General features: G+C 46.9%; 1 protein-coding gene across 1 annotated transcript in view; it reads left to right on the top strand.

Moving 5' to 3' along the window:
- Positions 1-24368, top strand: part of LOC111849468 (alpha-1,6-mannosylglycoprotein 6-beta-N-acetylglucosaminyltransferase A-like) — a 53077-nt gene that overhangs the window by 11481 nt on the left and 17228 nt on the right. The window contains exons 2-9 of the mRNA XM_023822342.2: positions 5446-5893; positions 11424-11594; positions 18189-18265; positions 19129-19218; positions 20325-20393; positions 21330-21491; positions 22636-22805; positions 23573-23707. Of these exons, the coding sequence (XP_023678110.1) occupies positions 5653-5893; positions 11424-11594; positions 18189-18265; positions 19129-19218; positions 20325-20393; positions 21330-21491; positions 22636-22805; positions 23573-23707 (1115 nt within the window). The 5' untranslated portion in view covers positions 5446-5652. The remainder of the gene's footprint in view (positions 1-5445; positions 5894-11423; positions 11595-18188; positions 18266-19128; positions 19219-20324; positions 20394-21329; positions 21492-22635; positions 22806-23572; positions 23708-24368) is intronic.

Raw genomic sequence — 24368 nt, 5'->3', positions numbered from 1 at the left:
CGCATGTGTGTATGCGCGTGTGTGTGCAGGCATTTTTGTGATTATTACATTGTGGGGACCAAATTTCCAAACAATGTGATTTAAAAACCTGTAACTTCTTAACTTGTAGGGACATTTTTTGGTCCCCATGAGGAAACATCAGTCGCCTGTACTACGAAGCGGGGTTACTGGCTTATTGGGGTAACTTGTCCGATTTAAGGTGGTTTGGCCGAAATGTAAGTGAACGAATATGAAGTCCATTTAAACTGTGGTACCCTAAATCCAACAAGTTACCCTGATAAGCCAGTAACCCCGCTACGTAGTACAGGGCACAGTTTTATAAAAATCTGTGACTGTAATCAAAAACTAAAAATGCCAAAAGCCTTGCATTTTGTTTGGTTACTTATGGTTAAGGTTAGAGCTGGGTACAGGTTAAAGTTGTGATAGTTGCGATTAGGTTATGCCCATAGAAATAAATGGAGTGTCTCCATAAAGATATGAATACGTGTATGTGTTTCCATGCACTACACTTGCCTCCTAACAAACCTCTGTAAAAGGTCCCATTTTAGGCCACACTGTTTGTAACTCTTTCTGACTCTTTAGCTTGTTTGTCCCCTGCATTCTCAGGAGGGCTCTTTGGAAGTTTCACACTGGTTGTATGTGTCATTCTTTAAATCAACACAGCACTGCTAAGGTTTTTTTTCTTCTGTTTTTCTAAGATATAAACAGGCAGGTGTTTTTGAAATTTTGTCATGCCCTGGCAGGCCTTATAAGATGTTTATCAGGGTGGAACAGTTGCTTTTGGGTAAGGATGTCGCTATGGTTTTTCTAGAGAAGTCCTGCGGTCGCGGTGTTCCTCGTGCCAGCTGGCTGTCTATGGTCCCATGCCACACAGCCAGTCACCAGGGAGCTCCTCTGCCTGTCACAGTACAGCCACTATAGCCAGCAGCACCCACATGGTTTCTATCTACCTCATTTCAGAATTTCTCTTTCTGCATCGATGGTGTTTTCATTTACGCAGATTTTCTGTGCCTCCGCTCGCCCCCCTCCCCACTTGCTTGGTACATTCGACCTTCGTCATCACGTGAGAGTGCCATCCTATCAGTGGGTTTCTTTGAGGAAGCTACATCTTTTTGCGAAAGCCACAAGCAAGACAGGAGTATCGCACATTTTAGTTCCCTCCTGCCAGCAGAAGACTGGGTGATGGTTCAGGTCTATGGTGTATAGAAGAACTTTTATATTGCTGTGTAGGTTGGGTGTCTGACCCTGTCTGAACAGTCTAGACTGAATTTGCATTGTTTATTTAGCAGATACTTTTATCCAAAGCAATGTACCATTGAAAAAGAAGGGTCAGCTAGTCCCTGGGGTAACTGCAGTTTAGGGGTCTTGCCCAATGGTGAAATCATTTGCTGACTCTGGGATTTGAACCGGCAATCTTGCAATCATAGGCCCACTGTCCTAACCCACTGAGCCACGCACTGACTTTTAATCAAGGCTTTTGTGCAGCTGTATGTAGTTTTTTTCTCCCTCGGGAAAAGTAGGCAGAGGGTTTGTAGTTAATTCCAGTTGGTGTTGCAGGACTTGATTGTCTTGCTAGGGCCACGACTTCCCTTTAGGTGATACACTGATTGGCCTGCCTCGCTTCTACTGTGCTAACATGCATTAGTAGTGTGACTTTAAAACAGCCATTTTTCACTTCATGTCACGCAGAGAGTGTCTCCCTGCCACCCCCATTGAAGTCATGCTTCTGAATAATGGTGTCCATTAAACAGGGCTCTACGCTAACTTTTTCTTTTTCAAGGAGCACTTGTGCTCCTAAGTTAAAAAACTTAGGAGCACAGACAAAAATTTGGGTGCACAGTCAGTTCTGTTTTTTAAGCACTAAAACCAGTGCACCTAAACTTTTTTACATGTTCGCACACCGACTTTTTACTCGCATATATGCACTGTAGAGCCCTACTAATTGTATACATGTGTATACTAATAATATTGTGTCATTCTTAAAGTTCATCAGTCCACTGGGAATAATTTTACTAACAGTATCAGTGTTTCCCATAGGTTTACTGCTTGGGGGGGCAGATGGACACCGACAGGATTCATGGTGTTCATGTGTTTTCTTTTAATGACGGCAGTCAAAAAAATGCAGATATTTCTGTCTGCTTTACAGGTGGTTGATGCGACATATTTTCCGATGCGCGCTCCGCTGGTGGGAGTGTGCTCACCTGTGTGTGTGTGCGCGCACGTGTCTGTGGGTGCGCATCGGGGCGGAACTCTGGCATGCGCGATACAGAGAGCAGAGGAGAATTGTAAATGCGCGACCGTGCAGAGACAAAAATAACAAGCTGTTGTGTAAATAACATAAATAACATAAAGCTATTTAGTTTGTTTAATAAAAGGACAATGTATAGACCTGTTCTATAGGAAAGAAAACCTTAAATGACTTCTGTTGTGATCTGGCGCTATATAGAAAATTAAATAAAATTACATTGATTGACCTTCAAGGTGGGACAGGAGGTGCTGTTGGAGGGGGAGGGGTGCCCCCTAATATAATGGTAGGAGAAACACTGAGTATACACACACGCACACAGGTCATAAAACAAGGACACATACACACTCGGTATTTCTGAGATAGTTTTAAATGTAAGCTGTGTTAAGTGTTAGCCAATACAGTGGAACCTCGGATTACGAGTAACGCGGTTTACGAGTGTTCCGCAAGACGAGCAAAGATTTTTAATTAATTTTGACTTTGAAACCGAGCAAGTCCTGGTTTACGAGCGCCAAGTATCATCAAAAATCATATGGCACACATGCGCTCCTTGTTTTTCTTGTTTTTACGTGCGTGCGCTTCTTGTTTTGATGCCGAGCGCACGTCATCACAACTGAACCAATGGTTATTCACTTTCTCACGCTGCAGAATTGTGGGTAATCGTCTCCCATGCTCGGTCTCAGTCGGCATGCCTCACTCGCATAGTGAAAATTTAGTAGAAAAGCACCACCTGAATAAGGGCGTAGCAGTGCGAGCGATGAATCTGTTTACATTTTTGCAAAATCGAAAAGGAGGCAAAAGAGGCTGTCATCGGATGGGTTCCATGTTAATGTCGCACAAACAGAAAAAGATTCCAGTGAGCCAACAGATAGCAGTGATTCCGTTAATTATAGTGAAAGTCGTCCTACAAAATAACCCTCTTCTTCTCCTCTCTCGTCTCCCTCACACCATCCACAATCCTTTTCAAAGGTAAAGCGCAGGTTAATTTGTTTTATGTATTTTTACTTTATATTTTGTATTAATAATTTTTATATGAATATTTTTGAGTTGTGGAATGGATCATATGAGTTTCCATTATTTCTAATAGGAAAATTCGCTTTGATATACGAGTGCTTTGGATTACAAGCATGTTTCCGGAACGAATTATGCTTGTAAACCAAGGTACCACTGTACCACCATTGTGTGCTGTGGATGCACTAGACAGGAAAATGGATTTTTATTTTTTGTCATTGTGGATGGAGAGCAAAGTGAGTAGCAGTTATGAATCAGCATCCCGCTTTCTTCATCTGAGTGTGGAATACGCATCAATGTCTACATGTCTGGGTTTGTTGTTCCTCTTTCTGAATGTGTGTGGGGGGTGTTATTCTCATAGCATAGTCCTAAGTGCCAATGGGTGGAGGATCTATACAAACAAGGAAGTAGGTCAGTAGCATGTTAATCTGTAGTAGATAGTTACCCTTGAGTTCATTAAGTGGGTTAAAACATTAAGCCTGTAAGTCACTTTGGGGGGATGTTCACATCACAGTCGGCTTAAACAAACAAGCAGATGCAATCTTTCAGCACAGTTCGTTTCTGTGTATTTTAGCATTTAATAGCCGTTGGGCGGCTCTGTCCCTGCAGTTTCCTGTCTGTTGCTTCCTCAGGAGCTCTATGGCAGTGCTCTTGAACCTTCCCCCACTTGCTGATAAGTGTGGAAAAGGAGGCTAGTTTGGGTGTTGAGTGGTACAGGCAGGCTTATCTGCCCCTCCCGCCTCTACAGCTGCTGCATCCCTGTAACCTTGCCCCTGTGACCTCGACCCTCCGAAGGCAGCACAAATGACTCAGACTTGTGGAAACAAGAGCCGTGTCCAACGTCCTGTGGCCTTACCTCCTGCCACCAGAGGTCGTTCAGACTTTGTAGGCCTCTGGTCAGGTGACAATGTGACTGTTACACAGAGATTTGGGGGGGAGGGTGATTAGCAGTCCCCACCCCCTCCCTCTCCTGTAGGTACACTACAGGCCAGAAGTTTGGGCCCAACCTTGGATTTAAAAAAAAAAATAAATGATACACTGCATTGTCAAACATTTACTACAAGGAAATATTAGAAATACTTAAAACGGGTTTCAGTATTTTATAGCTTGTAGTAACACATTAAGTATTTCTAATATTTTCTTGCAGTGCAAGTTTGAAAAAGCAGTGTATTGTTTATTAAAAAAAATAAAAAATCGAAGGGTAGCCCAAACTTCTGGCCTGTAGTGTATTTCCTGTTTTTCCTCCTTCCGGCATGTGTGATTTTCAATGTCCATGTTTTTCCTGGATCGTGTTACAAAACGTGCTGTCTGGCGTCTGCAGCCAGACAAAAGCCTGCCTGAGCCACGTCCCGTGAGTCCCCTTGAGGATCGGTGTGGCTGTAATCAGTCCATGCCCCCAACTAGTTAAGGCCATTGCAGCACTCAGAACAGGTTTTCAGCGTGTTTGGTCAAAGGTACATTGCCATAACTAGGCCTCCCTTAAAGTGCCTTTTGGTAACGATCCTGAGCTGGGCGGCCATCGCACACTGCCACTCATATGCATCGTGATAGACTTCCTGTTTGCAAGAGATTTGTCAGAACTTTCGTGTCTTTTGCTTTGCTTTCATGTCGTCATCTCGTGTCCTCCCATCAGTCTGTCATCGCTGCGATGCCTCAGGTGATTTTCCGTGTTTGTTTCTACCCAGTTTGATCTCATTTCGATTTCTGTGCTTTGAGTGGGGTGGGAGTGATGCTATATGAAAACTGAATTGACTGTCTCTTCTTTGTTGGAATGAGTCCAGGCAGCAATCGAAGGCTTATGGTGATTCTTCCCCCCTCCAATGCATACTTACTGCTTCGGGCTCCAGTGGGGCACAATGAAGTACGGCAGTGTGACTGTCTTTTGGAGGCTCTCCAGTGGCCTCAGGAATTCCATAATCGCTCATAACTAGGGTGTTTTTTTTTTCTTTTGATCACCTTTTCAAAGTTACATTATTTTGTATAGTGGAATAATAGTGCACTTGTTTGAACTTGCCTAATTTGAAAGTCTTTGTAGCAGCTGAGGAGAAATCTTCTGGTTTGTGATGCAGGCACTGATACAATATAGATTTCATAACCGCGCAAGATGCAAACACAGGAGCTGGTTGAAACCTCTCAGGATCAGCATGTCAGGCCTGCATCGTTCTGATCCGTGCCTCTATTCCCCATAGGCAACCTCGCCACCATGCCCCGGCCCAGATGAGAGCCCCGTGATGGGCTCGTGAGAGAGACGGCAGAACGTACCCGGATAAGCGTGACAGACAGCTCGGCGCCATGGCCCGGCTTACTGCCTGAGCACAATCCTCCTTGCTCTCTCTGTCTCCCTCTCTCTGTCTTTCTCTCTCATTTACTCCCCTTCCTCCTCCCACCTGGCCACCATGGGCTCCGTTTACCTGTGGAAGCTGTCCTCCCAGAAGCTGGGCTTCTTCCTGGTCAGCTTCGGCTTCATCTGGGGCATGATGCTGTTGCACTTCACCATCCAGCAGCGCTCGCAGCACGAGAACAGTGCTGCCCTGCGCCAGCAGATCCTGGAGCTCAGCAAGCGCTACGTCAAGGCACTGGCTGAGGAGAACCGTGACGTGATGGATGGGCCCTACGTGGGCACCATGACTGCCTACGGTAAGGCTGGGAACACCAGGGGGCTCGAGCCGTTCTAGTAGCAGGAGCAGCTCTAGAATTAGCAGTTGCAGCTCTATTAACTGGAACTGAAATATGTGCTTTATACTGGAGCTGTACTGTATGTGCTGTACTGGAGAGTCATCAGACGGCAAATGTCAGTGGATGTTTTTTAAAGAAAAGATTGATTCAGTTCAGCTTCCTTTCATTAAGTGTACTTCCTGATTTATAGTGAAAACATATATGGTGAAAACATGGCGAGTCAGATAAAGTAAGAACAGCATCAGGAGACGAGGGTTAAATTTTTATGAGTAAACAGGAATGGTCAGGAGCTTTAAAAACTGCATTTGATTCGTTGTTTAAAGGTCACATTCAGTGAATGTTGATGTTTTGTTTTGTTGTTTGTGTTTCTGCTAAGGTTCAATAGAAATGTTCATGTCTGACCTGAAGACATTTGCATCAGAAACTTATCTTTTCAAAGAGAATTCACTCCTTCCCCTTCCTAGCATTAAGCCTGACTTAGTTTCTCTGGTTAACCATCCCCTGTAGAAGAGTAGGCGTAACTCTGAATTTGTTATCCCTGATCTGGATAAGTGGTGTGATGGGCCCTGTGTAATTATTTCAACCATTTAGTCACAGTGAGGATTCCTTTCAGAAAAGTGTGGACATAGTCTGTGCGTCCAGAAGGTGGGGAAAAAGCCCCTGTTTTGTCTGACTGAGGAGGATCAGAGAGGGAGGATTGAAAAACTCTATAAAAATTTTATGATCATTTAGTGTACATTCAATTGCGAACAGGGAAGCAGGCGAATCACCTTTAAGGCACAGGACAGGTGGTCTGAAATGCTGAAGGTCTAGCTGCCCTGTCCTGCTCTTGTACAGAAACATACTCTTTTACTCCTTAAAGGCCAGGTCATATTTACTGTGGATGGTGGTAGGAACATAATTTTTGTCACTGAGGATGGGCGCGAATCACTTGGAAACTGAATCAATGCTATTCAGGGATGCAAACACCCATCAATCTTTCATTGGCCTGGGGAATGGTTGCAAAATAGTCAGAAAAGACATTTCAGCATGCGCACTGTGGCATGCCCGCCTTTGCAGTAAGTAGGAACCAGGCTTTAGTGTTCAGAGATGTTGAGGTTAACTTGCCCCAGTCACGTGTGCTTAGCAGGGTTTTCGTTCTTCCTTTCTCTTGAGCAGATGTGATCTCCGCGGACAAGTTCAAACTGGCCATGAAATGAAATCCATTTTATTATGTGGAGGCACAGGGTCTGTGAGGCAGTCTAGTTGCGTGGAGACTGCAACAGAATTGACAATGTTAAAAATATATTTAGAATTACAGCCTGTTTACTGTGCCTGCATCATGCTTTTTTGGTGTGACTATCTTCGTTGTGAGGCTGAGGATAGTAGATTTTACAGCCATGCAATAAGCTGATGGTACGGTTCCTTTTTCTATTTTTTTGTCAGCTCAGTAAGTTTGGCAGGAACAGGCTGTAAATAAACACTTCCTCGCAGTGTGACGTCTACTGCTTGTATTCGCCGTGTGTGGGTTGGTACGACCGGGCATGCAGCTGTCCATGTTAAAAACGTATTAAAAACATTACAGCCGGTCAGAGTGGAACTCATTTGTTTGTAATTAGATCATTAGAAAAGAATGATTTTGGCTCACTTTTTTAATGATCTGGTCCTATGGCACGTTTGAGGGTGTGCTTGCGTAATAGGCTCTTTTTATCTTAATAATATATTATATTGCCATCATATTACACAACAGCAATATGTTATTGGTGATGGTCCCCCCCCCCCCCCCCCGAAACCCTATATGTACTGTGTTTTTCCTATGCATGCATACCTATGATCAAGTTTAATTTATAAATTAGGCACAGTAAGAATTTAACAGCAGTTATAATTAAAATGAATAAGTATAACAAATTCATAAAAAAGGTGGGGGGTGACTTGAACAGAAGCACTGCGATTGGACGACAGTAGATTTGATAACCGAGACTGCTACTGAGTGACTAATGGGCAGGGAGCATATACAGCATGGACATGCTAGACGAAGGGGTGGTTCAAGTCCCGGGCAGAACGGCCGTGTGAAGTCTTTCAGGACAGTACACAATTTAAAACTTAGCAGTTGTTTCTGGAATTTTCCATTTAATATTTTCGGACCGCAGAAAACGAAACTGAGGTTAAGGGGGGACCACTATGCAGTACCCTGATAGAGGTGGCTGTCCCCGCTGTGTGACAGCTGGAAGCTGGCATGACAGCCTGCAGATATCTGATGAGGAGGAAGTGTGGGAAGGGGTGTGTATCTTGCAACACAGGGTTTGACAAGCTCCCCACCTACCTGCACGTGCCTGGTTTGGGTGGCGCCGGTCGTGCTCTTGTTAGGTGAGCTGTGAGTGGGAGGTGATTCGGGCTCTTCTCCTTATGTATCTGTCACAGCTGCCTGTGGGGAGCCCCTGGGGATGTCCTCCTGCTGCTTGGCTCCCAGCACTAGGCTCAGTCTCTGCACGGCAGTGCCCCCTATCCAAAGTCTTTTTTATGGCAGCGTGACCTTTCCCAGATTGGCAGCCCCAGCCTGTTTTGCGTTTGGGGCAGCATGGACAGGAGACGTGAGAACGACATGGATCAAACCTCCAAAAATGGGACAAGTCTGGAGACATTAACTTGTTTACACACAGGCCCCAGAGGGGGTGTGAATGTCTGCTTGTCTGTTGGTTACTCTCCCATGCACGCACACACATGTGGTTACCCATAATCCACCAGTGCTACTTTCTCTCACCATAAGTTCAGAGTTTCCAAGTATGCTCTCCGTCTGCAAAACCTGTTGCGTGCCTTACATTCTCTCATGTACACCCACAAATGGGGCACTAATTGCCCATAATTCACCAGTGCCACCTTTCCTCACAACCCAGTCTCAGTTCAAGTGTTTCAAAGTTTGCTCTGATCTCTCTCTCTCTCATGCACACACACACACACACACACACACGCACGCACGCACGCACGAGAGACACTAATTGCCCATAATTCACCAGTGCTCCTTCCCTCCTGACAGCCTCAGTGTTTCAAAGCTTGCTCTCTTGTCTTCAAAACATGTTGCCCGAGTGATCACCTGTCTCCTGCCTAATCCTTTTAGGAGAATGCAGTGTGGTGTGGTGCATTAATAAAGCACACTGCACCGAGCACAGATGAGGTGGCATTAAAGGACGGATTTGGCAAAATCGGTAATTCAGAGGATCCCCATCTGCTGCACTTATTCTGTAGCTGACAGTAGTCAGGATTTGGCAGGACGTTAAGTCAAGATACAAACAGAACAAGCAATCTGGTCCTGTTTTGCAGCTCGATGGTGATGTAATGATGTAAAAAAAGTATTTTGCCATCTTTCATCAAGCAGTCATTAAAGACCATGAATGTGCAGCACGTGACAGAGGAAAATGGATCCCACTGCTGTTCTTGCTAACGGGACTTTGGTCCCGAGGAGACGGAGTGAGCTGTTGTTGTCACTGGACACAGTGTTTGCTTTGTACACTGTTCTTTTGGAAGTCTTTAAGCAGGACAGGATACAAACAAACAAGGAGGGTCTTTGGATGAACAATGGCTTGGCAGGAGGGATCTCCCATGCTCCCCCGTGGTTCATTTTGGGTCTTGGGAATGATAATGTGATATTCGAGCTGTTCCCGCGTTCTCCGCAGCGGGGGGAACGCTGGCAGTGGGATGAAAATGGAGAGCATTACTTCATGCAGCTGGAAGCGTGGCTGAACGTGACCACATGCTCAACCTTGTGACATGCTGAAGGGTCACTTGCAGCCACATGGGGCTCTGATCGTTGGGCATTCATCATCACATAGGCATGGAAACGCAAATGTCTGAGCCAGTCCACAAAAACCCATGTAAAGTACCAAGAATCGGAAGGCCCATAAGTCGCGTAAAACATCCGGAAACAGTTTCCCTGTTGCTCCCTGAAAAACAGTGCCCACTGACAGAGCCTTTAAGTGTCTATAAGACCCGGCTGCTCTTGTTCTGCAAAATAAGGATCACTGCCTGAGTAGCATCGCCAGGATACAGGTCATTTTAGGCCAGTGTCCATATTCGTTAAAGTGCTAGGAAACCAAGGTCAGTAGGGGGTCAGTGCAGCATAGGATAAGTGTGAGGATCATTCAGCCAAATCCTGGGTAATCAGTCAAACATCTGCCCTGCAAAGGCCTTTACGACCGTGCAAAATCTGCTCTATTATTTGAGCAGCTGAATGAGTCCATTGCAAAATTAACATCACAAACTACTGCTTTCCATTGCATAAGACTATATTCGTTTATCATTTCAAAAGCTAAGGTGCGGTTCTCATAATAAAATGCCCTTTAGCTGAGTCATTCTGAAGCTTATCAGAATAACTGGGTATTAGACCTCATGTAGAGTAATCAATCATTTATGACCAGCTTAATGGTTCAGAGAGTGAGAACTTGACTGTCTTTTCCACAGTGTGCAAATGCTTTCAAAAGGTTGTTAAACAGTTCTGGTGCTGTCAGAATACCTCGGCACTATAGTAGTTCAGGTTATCACTATGGAAACATGACAGCCCACAAATAACTTTCTCAGCTCGGTGGGATTCATTCCATGGTTTGTTCTCGAAACAGCTTCGTTAGGGCAGAAAGGTTAATTAATTAGGAGCTGTGTTGAAAAGAACACCAGTGTGCTCAGGTCCCGTGTGGAGCGGAGTTTAACACCCCTGATCTGCTGTGATAAGCCCTTACCCATAGGGACATGTGTGGGTGTACACACGCTCACACACACACACACACACACACACAGCTACGCCTGGGTAAAATCTGGGTGTGACCTTTTTATGACTTTGCACCAAAATGCCCCAGCATTGATTCAGGACTGCGGATGGAGCTCCATCCGTCCTCTGGATGTAGAGTTGGCTGTGTGTCCCAGACGTGCCTCTGAGCCATGAGGGTCGTTGTCAGGGTTGTAACCCTCCTCTGCGGATGGAGGTGTCACCCTGGCACGCTTCTCTGGTGAGCTTTTCCAAATGATCCCGGTCTGCCCCTGGGGGGGGGCTTTCCTTTGGCTGTCACACGGGGGAAGCGTCAACCCAACCTCTCTGCTCGCAAGCTTTTTATGATTGGAACACAACCCAGGGGTGCCTCACTCCCCCCCCCCCCCCCCAAACTGTGAGCTCGCAGTGTGAAAATGTGCCCAGCGCCTGTTTCCTGACAGGCTGGCTTCCGCTTGTCTTGTTGTGGCAGACAGATTCACACCTGCAGCTCGCAGGTTTTTATTACGATGATGTGAACTGTCCAGAGTAGTGTATTGGCGTGCAAACCTAGACATGAGTGTGCACGGCTCCATCCAGCGGTTCTTAAGACTCTTTCCGGAATATTCCCGTAATGTGTGGTGTCAGTTGTTGGGCGAGGCTCTGTTTACTTCTCACCAGAAGGTCGAACTAAGCTTCTTATAAGACCATAATTTGACCATTTGATCAGGAAGCTAACATGATCCTCGTCTGTTATCCCCCTGTATATGTGTATCTCAGACCTAAAGAAGACGCTGGCCGTGCTTCTGGACAACATCCTGTTGAGGCTGGGGAAGCTGGAGTCCAAGGTGGATGTGGTCATCTTCAACGCAACGGGCAACCTCACCAATGGGACGGCAACCGGGGCCACAGCCTCCAGCACAGGCAATGCTGACAAGGTCAACGTGGCAGGTGGGTGGCACTGGGGAGGCACTTGGGACCCCTTGGGATCCCGCATGGACTGTTTTGGTGGAACCTCAGGGCACGTCCTAGAAACGGTCACCTAGAAATGAGCGACAATCTCACGGGATTGGAGCGGCTCGGCTGCTTGGTCTCATAGCACTTCAAGCCAAACGATTCCAGCAGATAATGGCCCAAATAACCCACATCTCCACTGTCTTCAATCCCATCCCATCCCATCCCAGCCCCCTCCCTCCCCGCCCACTGCTTTTGTGCAGCAGAAGGCAGCTGCACGTCCTCTCCCTGCAATTGCAAATAAATATCCCAGAAATCAATGCTGCCAAAAACGAGGCTAACGAGGCCTGCTAGCGCTTCCCTGCTGGCCTGCAGAAACTCTGCCTTGGTAAAATATGAAGCCCTTTGCGGTGCACCGGCAGCAGCGTGACCCTTACCGGCTGCGGCGGCATTTTGTCGTCCAGATTAAGAGGTACCTAATGTGCGGCGGCAGCGTTCTGCCTGGAGATTAACGAGCACGGTGTGAAGACCGATCAATGGCAGCACCCTGAGGACAGGGCAGGGACCACAGGAAGTCCCGGCAGGGGAAGACCTGTGGTTTTGGTTCTGACCGGCATAGTCTCCGGGGTCTGCTATTTCATGTTTTTCTTTGTTTTTTTTTATTCTGGGTCTCAGGGTAGAGCCTTTCTGAAGGTGGAGTTCATTGGCGTGATATAGACCATGATATAGACCGCCCTTAACCACAATCAGCACAAGGCTCTTTATTTTTCTCTGCTTTCTATGGGGGAAAAACAGCCAGAGCAAATTGCTGGGACCTGCTCACCCCCCTCTACCCACAGCCCCCCCCACCCCCCACAGGGCGCCCACACCATGACCCGCAGTCTTGCTCTTCATTACTCCCTATTGATTTTTTCCAACTGTGTTTTTTTCCTGCTAATTCCCCCTCCCTCCCCAAGATGATAAAATAAGAAAGTTAGCATATCAAGTTCAAATGAACTTCCGTTGCCGGCGTCACGTCTGGAGTTATCTTGTTGGTCCTTGGTGTGGAAATGCAATTACTTTGGAATAAAGCCACTGTTCACTCGCATATCTGGGAGGCTGTGGGAGCTTTCTGGAGCTTTCTGAACAACACACGTCTGGATGATCTGTTCGCCGGTTTTCTGGAGTTGGTCTGTTCTGTTCCTTGTGTTTGAAACCTTGGGTAGGGGCTGTGACCTGAATCTTAATGGACATGATGGATGGGTCCATTACTTTTTTGTGGGGGCATGTCCTCTTTCTCTGTGACACACCTGCCGGACTGTGACTGGAACCATGGAGTTCCAGCTCAGAGGTGTGGTGTTGACCCCTCCCAAGGTGTACAGGGTGAAACCAGCCAGCTGTTTCAGACTGTGCTGAACTACATTGAGGCTTTCCCAGGAGTATAAATTCACACACACAAGGTGTGTGGGTCATGTTTTCCAATGCAGGGAGGCACGCATTCCCTCGCTGACCCTCCTAGTAACCGGCCAGCTAGGGTATCAGAAGGTGTTTGCTTCTGTTACCTTTATTTACCAGATACTTTTATCCAAAGCAACACACACTTGAAAAGGCAGGGTCAGCTAGTCCTGGGGACTACTGGAAATTTGAGGACCTTGCTCAGGCACCCAACAGTGACATCACACTGCTGACCCTGGGATTTGAACAGGTGACCACCTGATCACAGGAACGGTGTCCGGAACCACACAACGCAGGTTTCCGGAATGAGTTTGTGGAATCTGAGTCGCTGGTGCCTTTCCGCAGCCCTAACTTGTAGTTTTATCAGGGTCAGCTTGACACGTTGACGGCCGAATTTCTCCTTGAAGGGGCCCAAAGCAGTGACCGCACCATTTGAGTCAGGGCTAGCGTTGGCAATTTGGAATAGATCATGTGAGAATATTGATTTAGTGTTCCTGAAGGGCAGTTTGAAAATGCAGCTCAACATTAATGATGGTTTTTAAAAAGGTTGTCGCTGCAGAACAGCAGGGCCGCAAATCATTTTGCCGTGTCACCTACACAAACTTTGCCTTAAGAGATTTTGCGGTTTTCCAATTCCCAGTGCTTTGATGCTTTGTTTGTGCACTGTTATAACCTGTACCGACTTTGCAATTACCCTGTAATTTTAGTGCTTTATGAGTAAAGGAACTAGGAACAGACTGCAGAATGCTTATTTCCAGGGAGTTATTCTTTCAGTTTTCCAGACACCAGAGCCTATCTTCGTTTAAATGCTCGAATAAACAGTGGTTTTGTTCACTAAGGACAAACACACTAGTGGTGTGAGCGTTGTTCCCACAATCCCCTGGCACTTTTAAATGGCCACAGACAAAACTTTCAGTGAGTATATGTTTGTTTCAGTAACTGATTTAGAGCAGCTGTGTTTCTTAATATCTGAGGATTGTGGAGAATTTTTGATCCACACCTTGTTATGCTGGATGTTTTGAAGCAGTGTAGTAGTGTATACAGTTTTCTTATCAGCAGTTGTACTATCAACTGGAACTTGATGGGGGCACAGTGCCGATAACCCCATTAGGAAAGGCTGGTTATCATGGCCTGCCCCAACGGGCAGCTGGTATCAGAGTGTGGGTCTGCGAGAGGCTCCTTATGCAGCCACTTGGTCTGAATTTCTTTTGCTACCCTGACGTTCCCTGCCTTGATGTTGCGTGTTTTTCTGAGACTGGTGAACCGGAAATCCTGCTTTCCTTGTGTGACCCGTAGCTGCTCAGAATAGCAGGTTGTCCTCAGTGCAAATCCCAGTTACCCTGTTCCCATTGTGTTTTGGCTGGCATACATTAGGTGGCGCAGTGGTTAAAGAGCTCATCGTACCCAAATGTCATGACCCCAAGTAAACAAGACTTATGATTTTATAAATTGAATACAGGAGGATGTTTTTTTCTGCAACGGTGCTGCATCCTTTTTTATTTTTAAAACATTTTCAATGGTTTAATTTGTTTTTGATCTCCAGTAATGAAATTAAATGACTAATGAAAGCTGTTCTTTCATAACGGCCTGTGTGGTTTGGGGTGGGGGTGGGTCAGCTGGGCAGACTTCTCCTACACCAACAGTCAGCGATGTGACTCTTCAATTCCAGTTTCGATCACATGGGTTGTGACAACATGATTGATGACAGTGACAATCAGCGTCCTATGAAACCTGTATGCCTTAAGGTCTGTCTGCTGGTACTCGAGTGGTTTCGTCTGCATGCACTGAAACTGTCACCTCTGTGTTTGTCTGCGCTGTCCTACGGGAGGGTGTAGACTTATCCCCGTCTGCCTGCTCAGCACATACGCTGCCCTGTTCACCTTCCTGTTCGCGTAGCTTCTGTATCTCGCTGGAACGCTGGTGTCCGATCAAAACACGCTGCCTGCAGAGCGCTTGCACCCTCACACAGTGGTATGAGCTGCTCGGGGTACATGGGAGTGTCATGGGTGGTGAGTCACAGCGCCGATTGTGTGTTATATGGCTGCAACGGGAACTGAGCCAGTGCCTTCCGGCCAGGCGGCCCGTGAGCATTGCATCCTGTGGCTTGCCATTACATCTCTTTCTGGTCAGAACCAGTTTATGCGTCACAGGACGAAAACGGGCCTGTTAGTTACCCGCCCGAGCCAGCCCTCTTCCTGATGAATGCGGCGCCGTTCCAGTGTGGTGAGGTGCCGACGCCGGGCCTGCGCTCCCTGGTGGCCTGTTCCTCATTAGCAATTTTCTGCCGATTCAGGGGGCCAGTAACCAGGCATTGATGTGGTCTCCCATGGATACCCATAGCTGCAAAGTGGAGGCGTGGGTGAATGACAGTCCCGCCAGACTGTAGTGTGGTCCGGTGTCCCTGCTTGGTGTAAACTGAGGTTAAATGAGACGATTAGCATGTTAATTAAACTCTATAAGTGCCCATGTGGCCTCACACCTCCCTCACAGCCTCCGTCATGTATTGTGAGTGGCCTGCTGTTTCCTCACATCGTCGGTCACGTGTCCTTCCCCTCCGCCCCCCCCGATCCCCAGTGCCTCTGAACATCTGTGTAACCTCAGTGACTGGAGGCTGGTGGGCTATTCCTCGCTTCCTTGCCTCTGCGGCGTTCGCCTCAGGCCCAGAGAAGGAGTCGTGTTCCGAGGGACCATGTTCATCAGCCTCAGCTGTACACCAGCCCTTAGGTCTAAAACTTTTTTTGCACGTACCCATTATCACAGGAATTGCAGCTTCTGTAGGCCGCCTCCCGCAGGAAAAAGTGTCTATCAAGTCTAGAACAGTCAGTAAATTTTAGGTATTCTTTGAACACCCCATTTTTTTTGGTTTGGCTGGTGTGTCGGTGTACACTGCAGGGTGTGTTCAGGCAGGTCTGCATGGCACTGGCCGATCCAGGGTGATCATGCAAGAACAGGTCAGAACAAGGGCCCCAAAAGGAAACCCTCCTCAACCGTGATGCTGACACCAAAGCGAATGTTCATTTGCTTTGTGAGATTGTTAAGGCTTGTTGGGGCTGCGCACATGTACTCACTCCCATGCAGCAGTCCACCCTCGCTCAGCTGGTTGAGACAGATCCAGGGAGGTGTCGCAACACATGCATGCATACCTGCGAGAGCTTCTCGCTCGGATTCCTCAGTGATAATGAGTGGCCGCAGTACCATCATCATCCTCCTCCTACTCGTTCTTCTTGACAGTGACAAATCGCTCCATTCTGATTAATTCAGTTAAATGGCGGGAAGTCAATCATGCCTGAGAAAAACGACACCTTTGCAGACCTCTCCCAGATATGTGAGTGCCCCCCAGCAACTGTACCTCTGTTGGGAAGTGTCGCTGCAGCTCCCTGCATCAACGGTCCATCAAGCTAGGCCGGCAGCATTTGGCAAGTTCTTCCTGGTCCTGTGGTTTTGGTAAAGTGCCTCTGTGGACACTCAGCCAAGAACTGGTTGGGACGGCCTGATGTGAGAGGAACCAACCAACTGAGGCAAGGTGATGGCTCCGAGTCCTGTATGTGTTACTGGAGAGGCGTGACATCACCTCTCACAGGCCCCATTCAGGAAAGGGGGACCTGTTGCATTTGGCCCTGGGAGCAAGGGGCTTATATTTTTGAGAGCATCTGACAGAGATCAGACAATGAAAGTGAACCCGCCCTCAGCTCTGCGTCATTTTGGCATGGGTATTTGCAGAATTGGATGAGGATTGCAGTGTTTTGCCATTCCTGAGCTATTGAATGCATCTTTAGAGCAGTACCTGGGCTTCAGGTTCTTCCTGTTTGGGGCCCGTGAGAATTGTGGGCATGCCCATAGGCTCGCCCATCACGGCTTTGACACTCCTTGGCCAGCGGGGTGTCACTGCGGCTCTACCTGGGCCCGACAGCATCAGGAGGAATCTTGCCTTTGATTGCAACCTCGTCATCACCTTGAGGCTGGTAGCTGATTCCAGTCGCGCTTCGCCTTGCATTTCGTTCCGGTTAGCGCTGAGCAGTGGATCGTTATGAAGCATGCGCGTCTTGCTTTTTCACCCACTTTCACCTGTCCCTTGCCGCAGTGGCATGTTGCGGCGGTGGGGGAGAGATTCCTATCCGTCAGCCAGTAGGCCCTGAGGCTTGATTGAATTTGTGAGTCGATTCCTTCTCGTCTAAGTCAGGATCCCCCTGGAGAGAGGGGCGAAGCCATTAAAGCTTTTTCAGACGGATTAGTTTGTCAGGGAAGCTTATCTCAAGGTTGACTTTAACTTCTGCAAGCTGGAATTACAATTAATTTTCCCACAGACAAGCCACCCTGCAATTATGATTATTATTGTTGTTGGTTTTTGTTCGTAATCTGTTATTTCATTTTTCGATTTTAAAGCTAAAGGGTTTAACAGCCCTGATGATAAACTGTAAACAAAGACAACGGAAGTCAAAGACCGAAAAAGACTAAATGAAAACAATCCTGTAACCATAGCTACAGCGGAAACCCAGCGGGATGCCATGCGTCAGGGAGGTGGCGCTAGCAGGCGTGTTTACTGGTGAGGAACCCTGCTGTGAGAATGGCTCAACAGCCCAGTTCTGTTGAAAGCCACAAGTCTAAATTGCTAAGGTGCAGGAAGATGACTCTCTAAGCCAACCCAACCATTGTAGAGATCCCCATAAAGCTCAGTCCTATCCTTCATGAACGAGAAGCTCTGAAGATGCCTGCGCCTGGTTCCTAAATCATCTGCAGGGGCGTTTATTGTGATGGTCCAGCAGACTGGATCAGCTTGGGAAAAATGAAATCTTGGCACCAAGTTGCGACAGCTGACCAGCTGTTCATGTGAGAACGTGCAGTCTATCGCTTCAGCTATCGCTATTATCAGTGCATCACATTATCATGGTGTCTGTTATAGGTGAAAGGGCGCTCCCTCTGTCCCAGGGGCAGGTATTTGCTCACGCTGCAGCCCAAAGAGTATTTCACCTTGTCCTCCTCCTCAGAGGACTGTAAGCAGTTGCTATGGGTGGGACGACATCAGCACCTTGGCTGGGGTGAAATGTCACGCCGATCGCTGAAGGCTGTCCATGTGTGTCTCTCTTCTGCTGTTGTACACTCCCCCTCCCATACACCAACTGTACACGGCTCTGAACATGCCCCCTTCTTCCCCCATAGACCTTTTGAATGGGGCCCAGGAGAAGTGTGAACTGCCTCCCCTGGATGGCTTCCCCCATTGCGAGGGCAAGCTGAAGGTAAGTGCAGGGCCCCAATTCTGAGCCTCTGTCCTACCCCGGGGGGGCACTCTTCACAGGCATGGGGTCTCATCGCCTGGCCCTCGGCTTCTAGAAAAATAAGCTCTTTGACGTATGTGTGACCCTGTAGAGCTCAGTGCCCGGCGAGCGCTTAGCTAGTCATTATTTACACATTTCTGCTTTCCAAGATTCTGGCCCAATCAAACAGGGACGCTTTCAAATCAAATCTGCTTAGAGGAAAAGATCACAGTGTAAGTCTTGGCTTAACATCCGGCTGGCTCGTAATTAGTGTTCCAGTAATTAATCTGTCAGTCTTAAAAAAAAATATATATATTAACATGAAAAAAATGTTATTGCAGATCCTCTTCTTTGTATCAGCATGCTGCAGTCTTTAACTTATGGATTTTTATTGTTTTTATAAAAAAAAAATTGATGGTTACAGTCTTCAAGGGAATGGCTGTTCCTAAAACTCATTAGAAGTTTGAGAAAGCAGATGGAAAGCATGAATATGTGGAAAGTTTCAAAGTAGTTCTGCAGCAAGATCCTTATATTTGATGTTTTTATTCCTTCCACGTGTGTTCCTTCGGAGAGGATTGAAATCAAAATGCTCTGTCCTGCTTCTGCTGCAGAACGTGAATTTCAGTAGACGAAGCTTATGCGGCTGCCCAGAATATCTATAATAATAGCAGCTCAGCGATGAACGGCTGATTACAGCTTAGATAAAAGGGCACCATGCAGTCACTTACAGTACGTCTTTATAAACAGACTCTCTGCACATGTCAGAGCCAAGCTGAGTCTTGGTCTATTTAAAGCGTGTCTGTTTGTGATTCCTGCCATGTAAGCCCAATCCCCCTCTTCCTCAGTGGATGAAGGACATGTGGCGCTCTGACCCTTGCTACAGCAACTATGGTGTGGATGGCTCAACGTGTTCCTTCTTCATCTACCTCAGCGAGGTGAGTCTGCCCTGCGACAGGGGCGTTTGGGTGCGACCATGAAGTGCTTTCTGAGAAGGCCAGCTCCATGTGAACAGAACAGACGGCCGTGGTCACAACTTGCTACTAGCAAAGCAGTGAGGCTTATTCATCACTTCCCTTTTTTGTAAGCATGCTTTAAAATTATGGTTTAACACGACCGTGGAAGCGTAAAGAGGCGATAAAATAAGAGGAAATAAAAGATGATGGACCTCACCTGTCTAAGTAGCTGGTGCTTATATGTCACATATTTGTGTGTTTTCTGTTAAAGCCCATTATATTCTCTGCTTCCTCCAAAACATCAAACACACTCAAGATCTCATAAAACTCATAAATTGTCTTAGGTGAAGGGAAATTACTGATAAACATCGCATAATATTAATATAAACTTTTGTTTTATTGTTGCAGGTAATAAAACTTTTGGAAATGATACGATCGTTGTTTCTGTGGTAAAGACAAATTGCGATGGCAAAATTTATGATTGCAACAGTGGAATGTGAGGCGGTATTTCAAAGAAGCCCTTTAAAGGGAGACTGTGGGGAGCTCATGCGATTTCATAGAAGCTAAACTAGACCTTATGCCATGCAGTATGAAGGAGACCTCCTCAGACCTGGCCATGTTGTGTGGCCCGTGTGGTTTCCATGGTGATATACCTGCTTTTTCAGTCTGCAGTCTGTTCTCCTCCCCTCCAGCCTGTCTCATGACCCAGGGGAGAATTTGAATTTGCCAAACGTGCCTTTAACCATGGGGACCAAATCTGCAGCTCAGAAACCCAAAGGCAAGCCTGTCGCCGCATTAAAGTCTGCGGCCTTTGAGGTCCTCAAACCAGGAAGAATGTCTGAATCTACCTGCCTGTTGGCTTTAGGTAGTGAGAGGAAGGCTGGACTGATTCACGGCCAGACAGGCAGGTGTAGACTGTAGCTCCAGACAGAGATTGGACATGGGTGGGGCTGCCTGGCCATCAGCGTGGCTGGTCAGCAGTGTGGCGATCTCCTGCTCCCCTCACCTGTGCTCTTTCAGCTTCAGGTGTTTCAGAGTTAACCCACTTTACAGTCGGTGATGATCTCCTTCCTGTCTGTGGCCCTCAGGTGGAAAACTGGTGTCCACGATTGTCCTGGAGGTTGAAGCGTTTCAATGAGGAAGATAGCAAAAGCTTGGTGAGTACACCCCCCCCTCCCCCCCCCCCAAGATTTGGGCAGAAGGTGGCATCACTTGACTCTCTCACTCCAAACCATCTACACCCTGACCACCTCGAACTCCATCGGCAGGATTAAGCACATGCTGAGCTGCTTTCCAAAATGCCCTCCTTTTAAGGTGTCCCTACTTAACATGGCCCCGTTTTGAATCTTCCAGGCACCTTTTGTTTTTTCAGGGCTGGCTCGTGGGTCTTGGGGTGTCTTATTGACCCGGTTCACTGTCCCGGTTCTGTTCTACCTTTGAGGGAATGCTGGCGCTGTAGGCGAGCGACGCCCGCACTGACGCCAAGAGTCTCCCAGTCACCCCATTTGGACACGCATGGCTCTGCCATTTCCTTTGTGGCTGTGATTAGCACAAAGGAAATTGCAGGTTCGGCAGAAAGATGTCACCATTGAGCCCTTGAGCAAGGCTCTTAACCCCCAGTTGCCCCAGGGACACACTCACCCTGCTTTCTCAAAGGTACACAGCTTTTAATGGAAAAGTATCTGATAAATAAATAAATGTACATTTTACGGAAAGCCATAGATCCTTTTCTCACTCCTGATCCATGTATAGATGCATTTCTCAGTGAATTCCATCACCATACTAAAGAAGAGGGTTTCAATCTGACATTATGGCTGTGTGTAATACTCCTCCACCCTGGCCCCAACCGCCCCACCGAGCTGAGCTCCTTATGTGTGTAACGTGGCATATTTAGCTCCATCGTGCAGCTCAGTGACGTGATGTGACTGTAGGCTGGCTGGCCGGCGCACTCCTGTTTCTCGTCAGCTGTTTATTTACGCTTAATCATTTTAACAGTCGTTTCCCGTGAATGTGTTGAGGTGGAAATTAAATGAGAGCAGGTGGTAGGGAGCAAAGGGAGGCTGAGGGTCCACACTCTGGTCCTCTGCACACAGATCGAGATCCGGACCAGTTTCGACGATCTGTACCGGATGATGTCGCACCGGGAGGAGTTCCGCTGGATGATGATACGGATCCGCCGCATGGCCGAGGCATGGGTCGACGCCATCAGATCACTGGCTGAGAAGCAGGACCTGACTAAACGCCGGCGCAAGAAGGTATTCATGTTTCCTACTTGCTTGTCAGTGGATGACCTAGGTTTATTCCTCAAGGATCATCCATATGTCTGACAGGGTACCCTCATGTCCATATCCGTCCATATGTCAGACAGGGTCATGGAAAACCAGGAAAAGTTTTGGAATTTTTAAATAATTTTTCCAGGCCCTGGATAAGTTTTGGAATTCTTGGATAGAGAGGAAAAGTTATGGAAAAGTTTTGGAAACTAGCCTTGTTCATTTTTTTCCCCCGCTTCGTTCCGCATCGCGCTAACAGAAATTTATGAGTGTAAGTCAATAGTTAATTACCTTGGTAAACATACGTTTCCGCGCAGATTTTGCGTATTTGAGATCGCTGCTTTTTTGCTTGTTATTCCAGTTTTTATGGTTTTATTTATTTTTTTGCATGTATTTGAATTTCCCGTTTTTGACTCCGTTTGCCTCTACCAATCATAAGGTACAAATAATTTTAATATTGGGATAAATTTCCTTAATAATTGAACGCTATTTGCACATTGGCGAAAGTTGTCCACCGTCTGTGTTTATTTGTTAAGCAGATTGGCTATTATCGTACCGAAAATTGTAGTATTACTGTCGTTCGGGACACGGAGTGGCAGTCAGGAAATCGGGGAACACAGGATTTAATAAAAAGGGCAGGCGAGGAAACACTCAGTGACATTACAGTGACCGGACTGGGGAAATAAACTGAAACGCGGACTAAATACAGAGGACTAATGACAACAGCCAGAAACAGTTGATCACACGGGGATTCCACACGAGGTTAACGAGGGAGCATGGCACACGGAAGGAGTGGACGATTGGGGCAGGACAATAACTATCTGAAACTGCATGATCATCAAATCAAAGCAAACTTGTGGGTTTTGGAAAATTTTCTTGTGGTACTGGAAAAGTTTTGGAAAAGTCATGGAAATTTATTCTGCCAGAACTGGGGGAACCCTAGTCTGATAATTGAGCCGGGTTTGATGAGTGAAATAATTCCTCCTTCCACATGATCTGTAGGTAGGTCTGTAGACTTCTGCAAGACCATTGTGGGTTTTCATTAAGCTATAACAAGTCACCTCAACTTAAATGTGGCTGTACTTGGGTATCCGTGTTGCTAACAGAAGGTCCCCCCTTCCACACACAGATCCTGGTTCACCTGGGTCTACTCACCAAAGAGTCGGGCTTCAAGATCGCAGAGAACGCCTTTAGCGGTGGCCCCCTGGGTGAGCTGGTGCAGTGGAGTGATGTCATCACCACCCTGTATCTGCTGGGCCACGACCTGCGCATTTCCGCATCTCTGGCCGAGCTCAAAGAGTGAGTGAACACTGACAGGTTCTTTTGACAACCCTATCACGCGATGTTCAAGTGCCGTTTGACTGTCAACGTGAAGAGTGATGTTCTGTAATGGCAAGTGGCTGCAGTCTGTTTCGCATTCACATGCAACCCATGTTTAAGCTCCTTATTACTGCTATTTCGTGGTGAAATTCATCCGTTAAGAAATAATCAGGTCTGTAGCCACACTGCAGCTTTCAAAACTCTTGATAAAGATTTCAGTTTAGAGAAGACAGTGTCCTAACACAGAAATAGTATTTTCAGCGAGCGGGGAAAGAGAACTATCCGAGCCTATTGTATCGTTTTTTCATGTTGAAGATTATCTGGATGATTGTGTTGATAGATGCTACTCCTGATAGGTAGATGTTCACCACCTGGATTTGCTGTATCTCTCTGTGAAGATGCATAGCCACGGTGGAGTTTATATTGGGCCTGGTTTTATGAAACTATTATGATGCACCAGATACTGGTTTTCCTTCTCTCATACCACCCTGCTCTGTGACACGTTGACGTTCTGCTAGCTTTTTTGGGGTCTGCTTCATGAAGCTGTCAGCCTGTTCGTACCTGCATCTTTCAGTGAGCAGGAGTCTGTCAGCTAACACAGCAGCACCCAGGGAACATTCTGATCAGCTTTTCTGGTGCATGTTTCCATCTTGCTCCTAAGATGCGAGGAGATAGTAATCCGTTTTGCTGTCTTAAGACCCTTTTTTCACATATAGAATATTTCATGAGTGCTTCCCTCCTGGCAGGATCATGAAGAAGGTGATGGGGAACAAGTCCAGCTGCCCCACACAGGGAGACAAAGTGGTGGAGCTCATCTACATCGATATTGTGGGCCTCACCCAGTTCAAGAAGACTCTGGGACCATCCTGGGTACACTACCAGTGAGTCTCACCAGCCTCTAATTTTGGTCTAGATTGCCTCCTTACAGTCAGCATCCAGGCACAGGTGAAGATGTATTTGTGAGGTCCATCACTACTTTGGCTGTAGTGGTTTTCCCAGTGGTGACTATTGAGCCTTTCGGAGAAATTCTAGGAAAAAATGTGCTGGGCAGCAGGATGTATACTTCTGTTCTGTAGTTACCTGGCCCGTGATTTTTGTGTGTTGCAGTTTCCTCGTAGCATTTAGTTACATCCATCACAGAAGCCTCCATGCTCAGTGGTGTATGTGCCTGTAGAATGGAGGCACATGGTAGTTTGCATTGCAGATGACGTTCTGGTCTGTGTTTCCTACTTGCATCTGTCTCTAGGTTTCAGTCCTTGGATTCCAAGGTCATGCTTGGAAAAGCAACCCATGGTTTTCAGTCAGGATCTCCAGAGCATAAACCATGTGTCAGTTTTTTTGACATCGTCCAGTTGCGGTTGTCAGAGCCCTCGGACTAGCATACCCTTTCAAGTTGGCAGTGCCATGCTGGGGAATTGGCGGAAAATCAACCGCTGAGCTGCTTTTGCTAGTCAGTTGGTTGTAAATGTCGATCTCTGTTGACATGGCTGTCACCAGTTGTGTGTCTGCTTCTGCTCTATGTCTTCTGTGAGATGTGACTTT

Source organism: Paramormyrops kingsleyae, chromosome 1 (genome assembly GCF_048594095.1).
Source record: "Paramormyrops kingsleyae isolate MSU_618 chromosome 1, PKINGS_0.4, whole genome shotgun sequence".
NCBI classification, from domain to species: Eukaryota; Metazoa; Chordata; class Actinopteri; order Osteoglossiformes; family Mormyridae; genus Paramormyrops; species Paramormyrops kingsleyae.
Note: the sequence above shows the minus strand (reverse complement) of the source record. Positions and strands in the feature narration are given on the sequence as shown.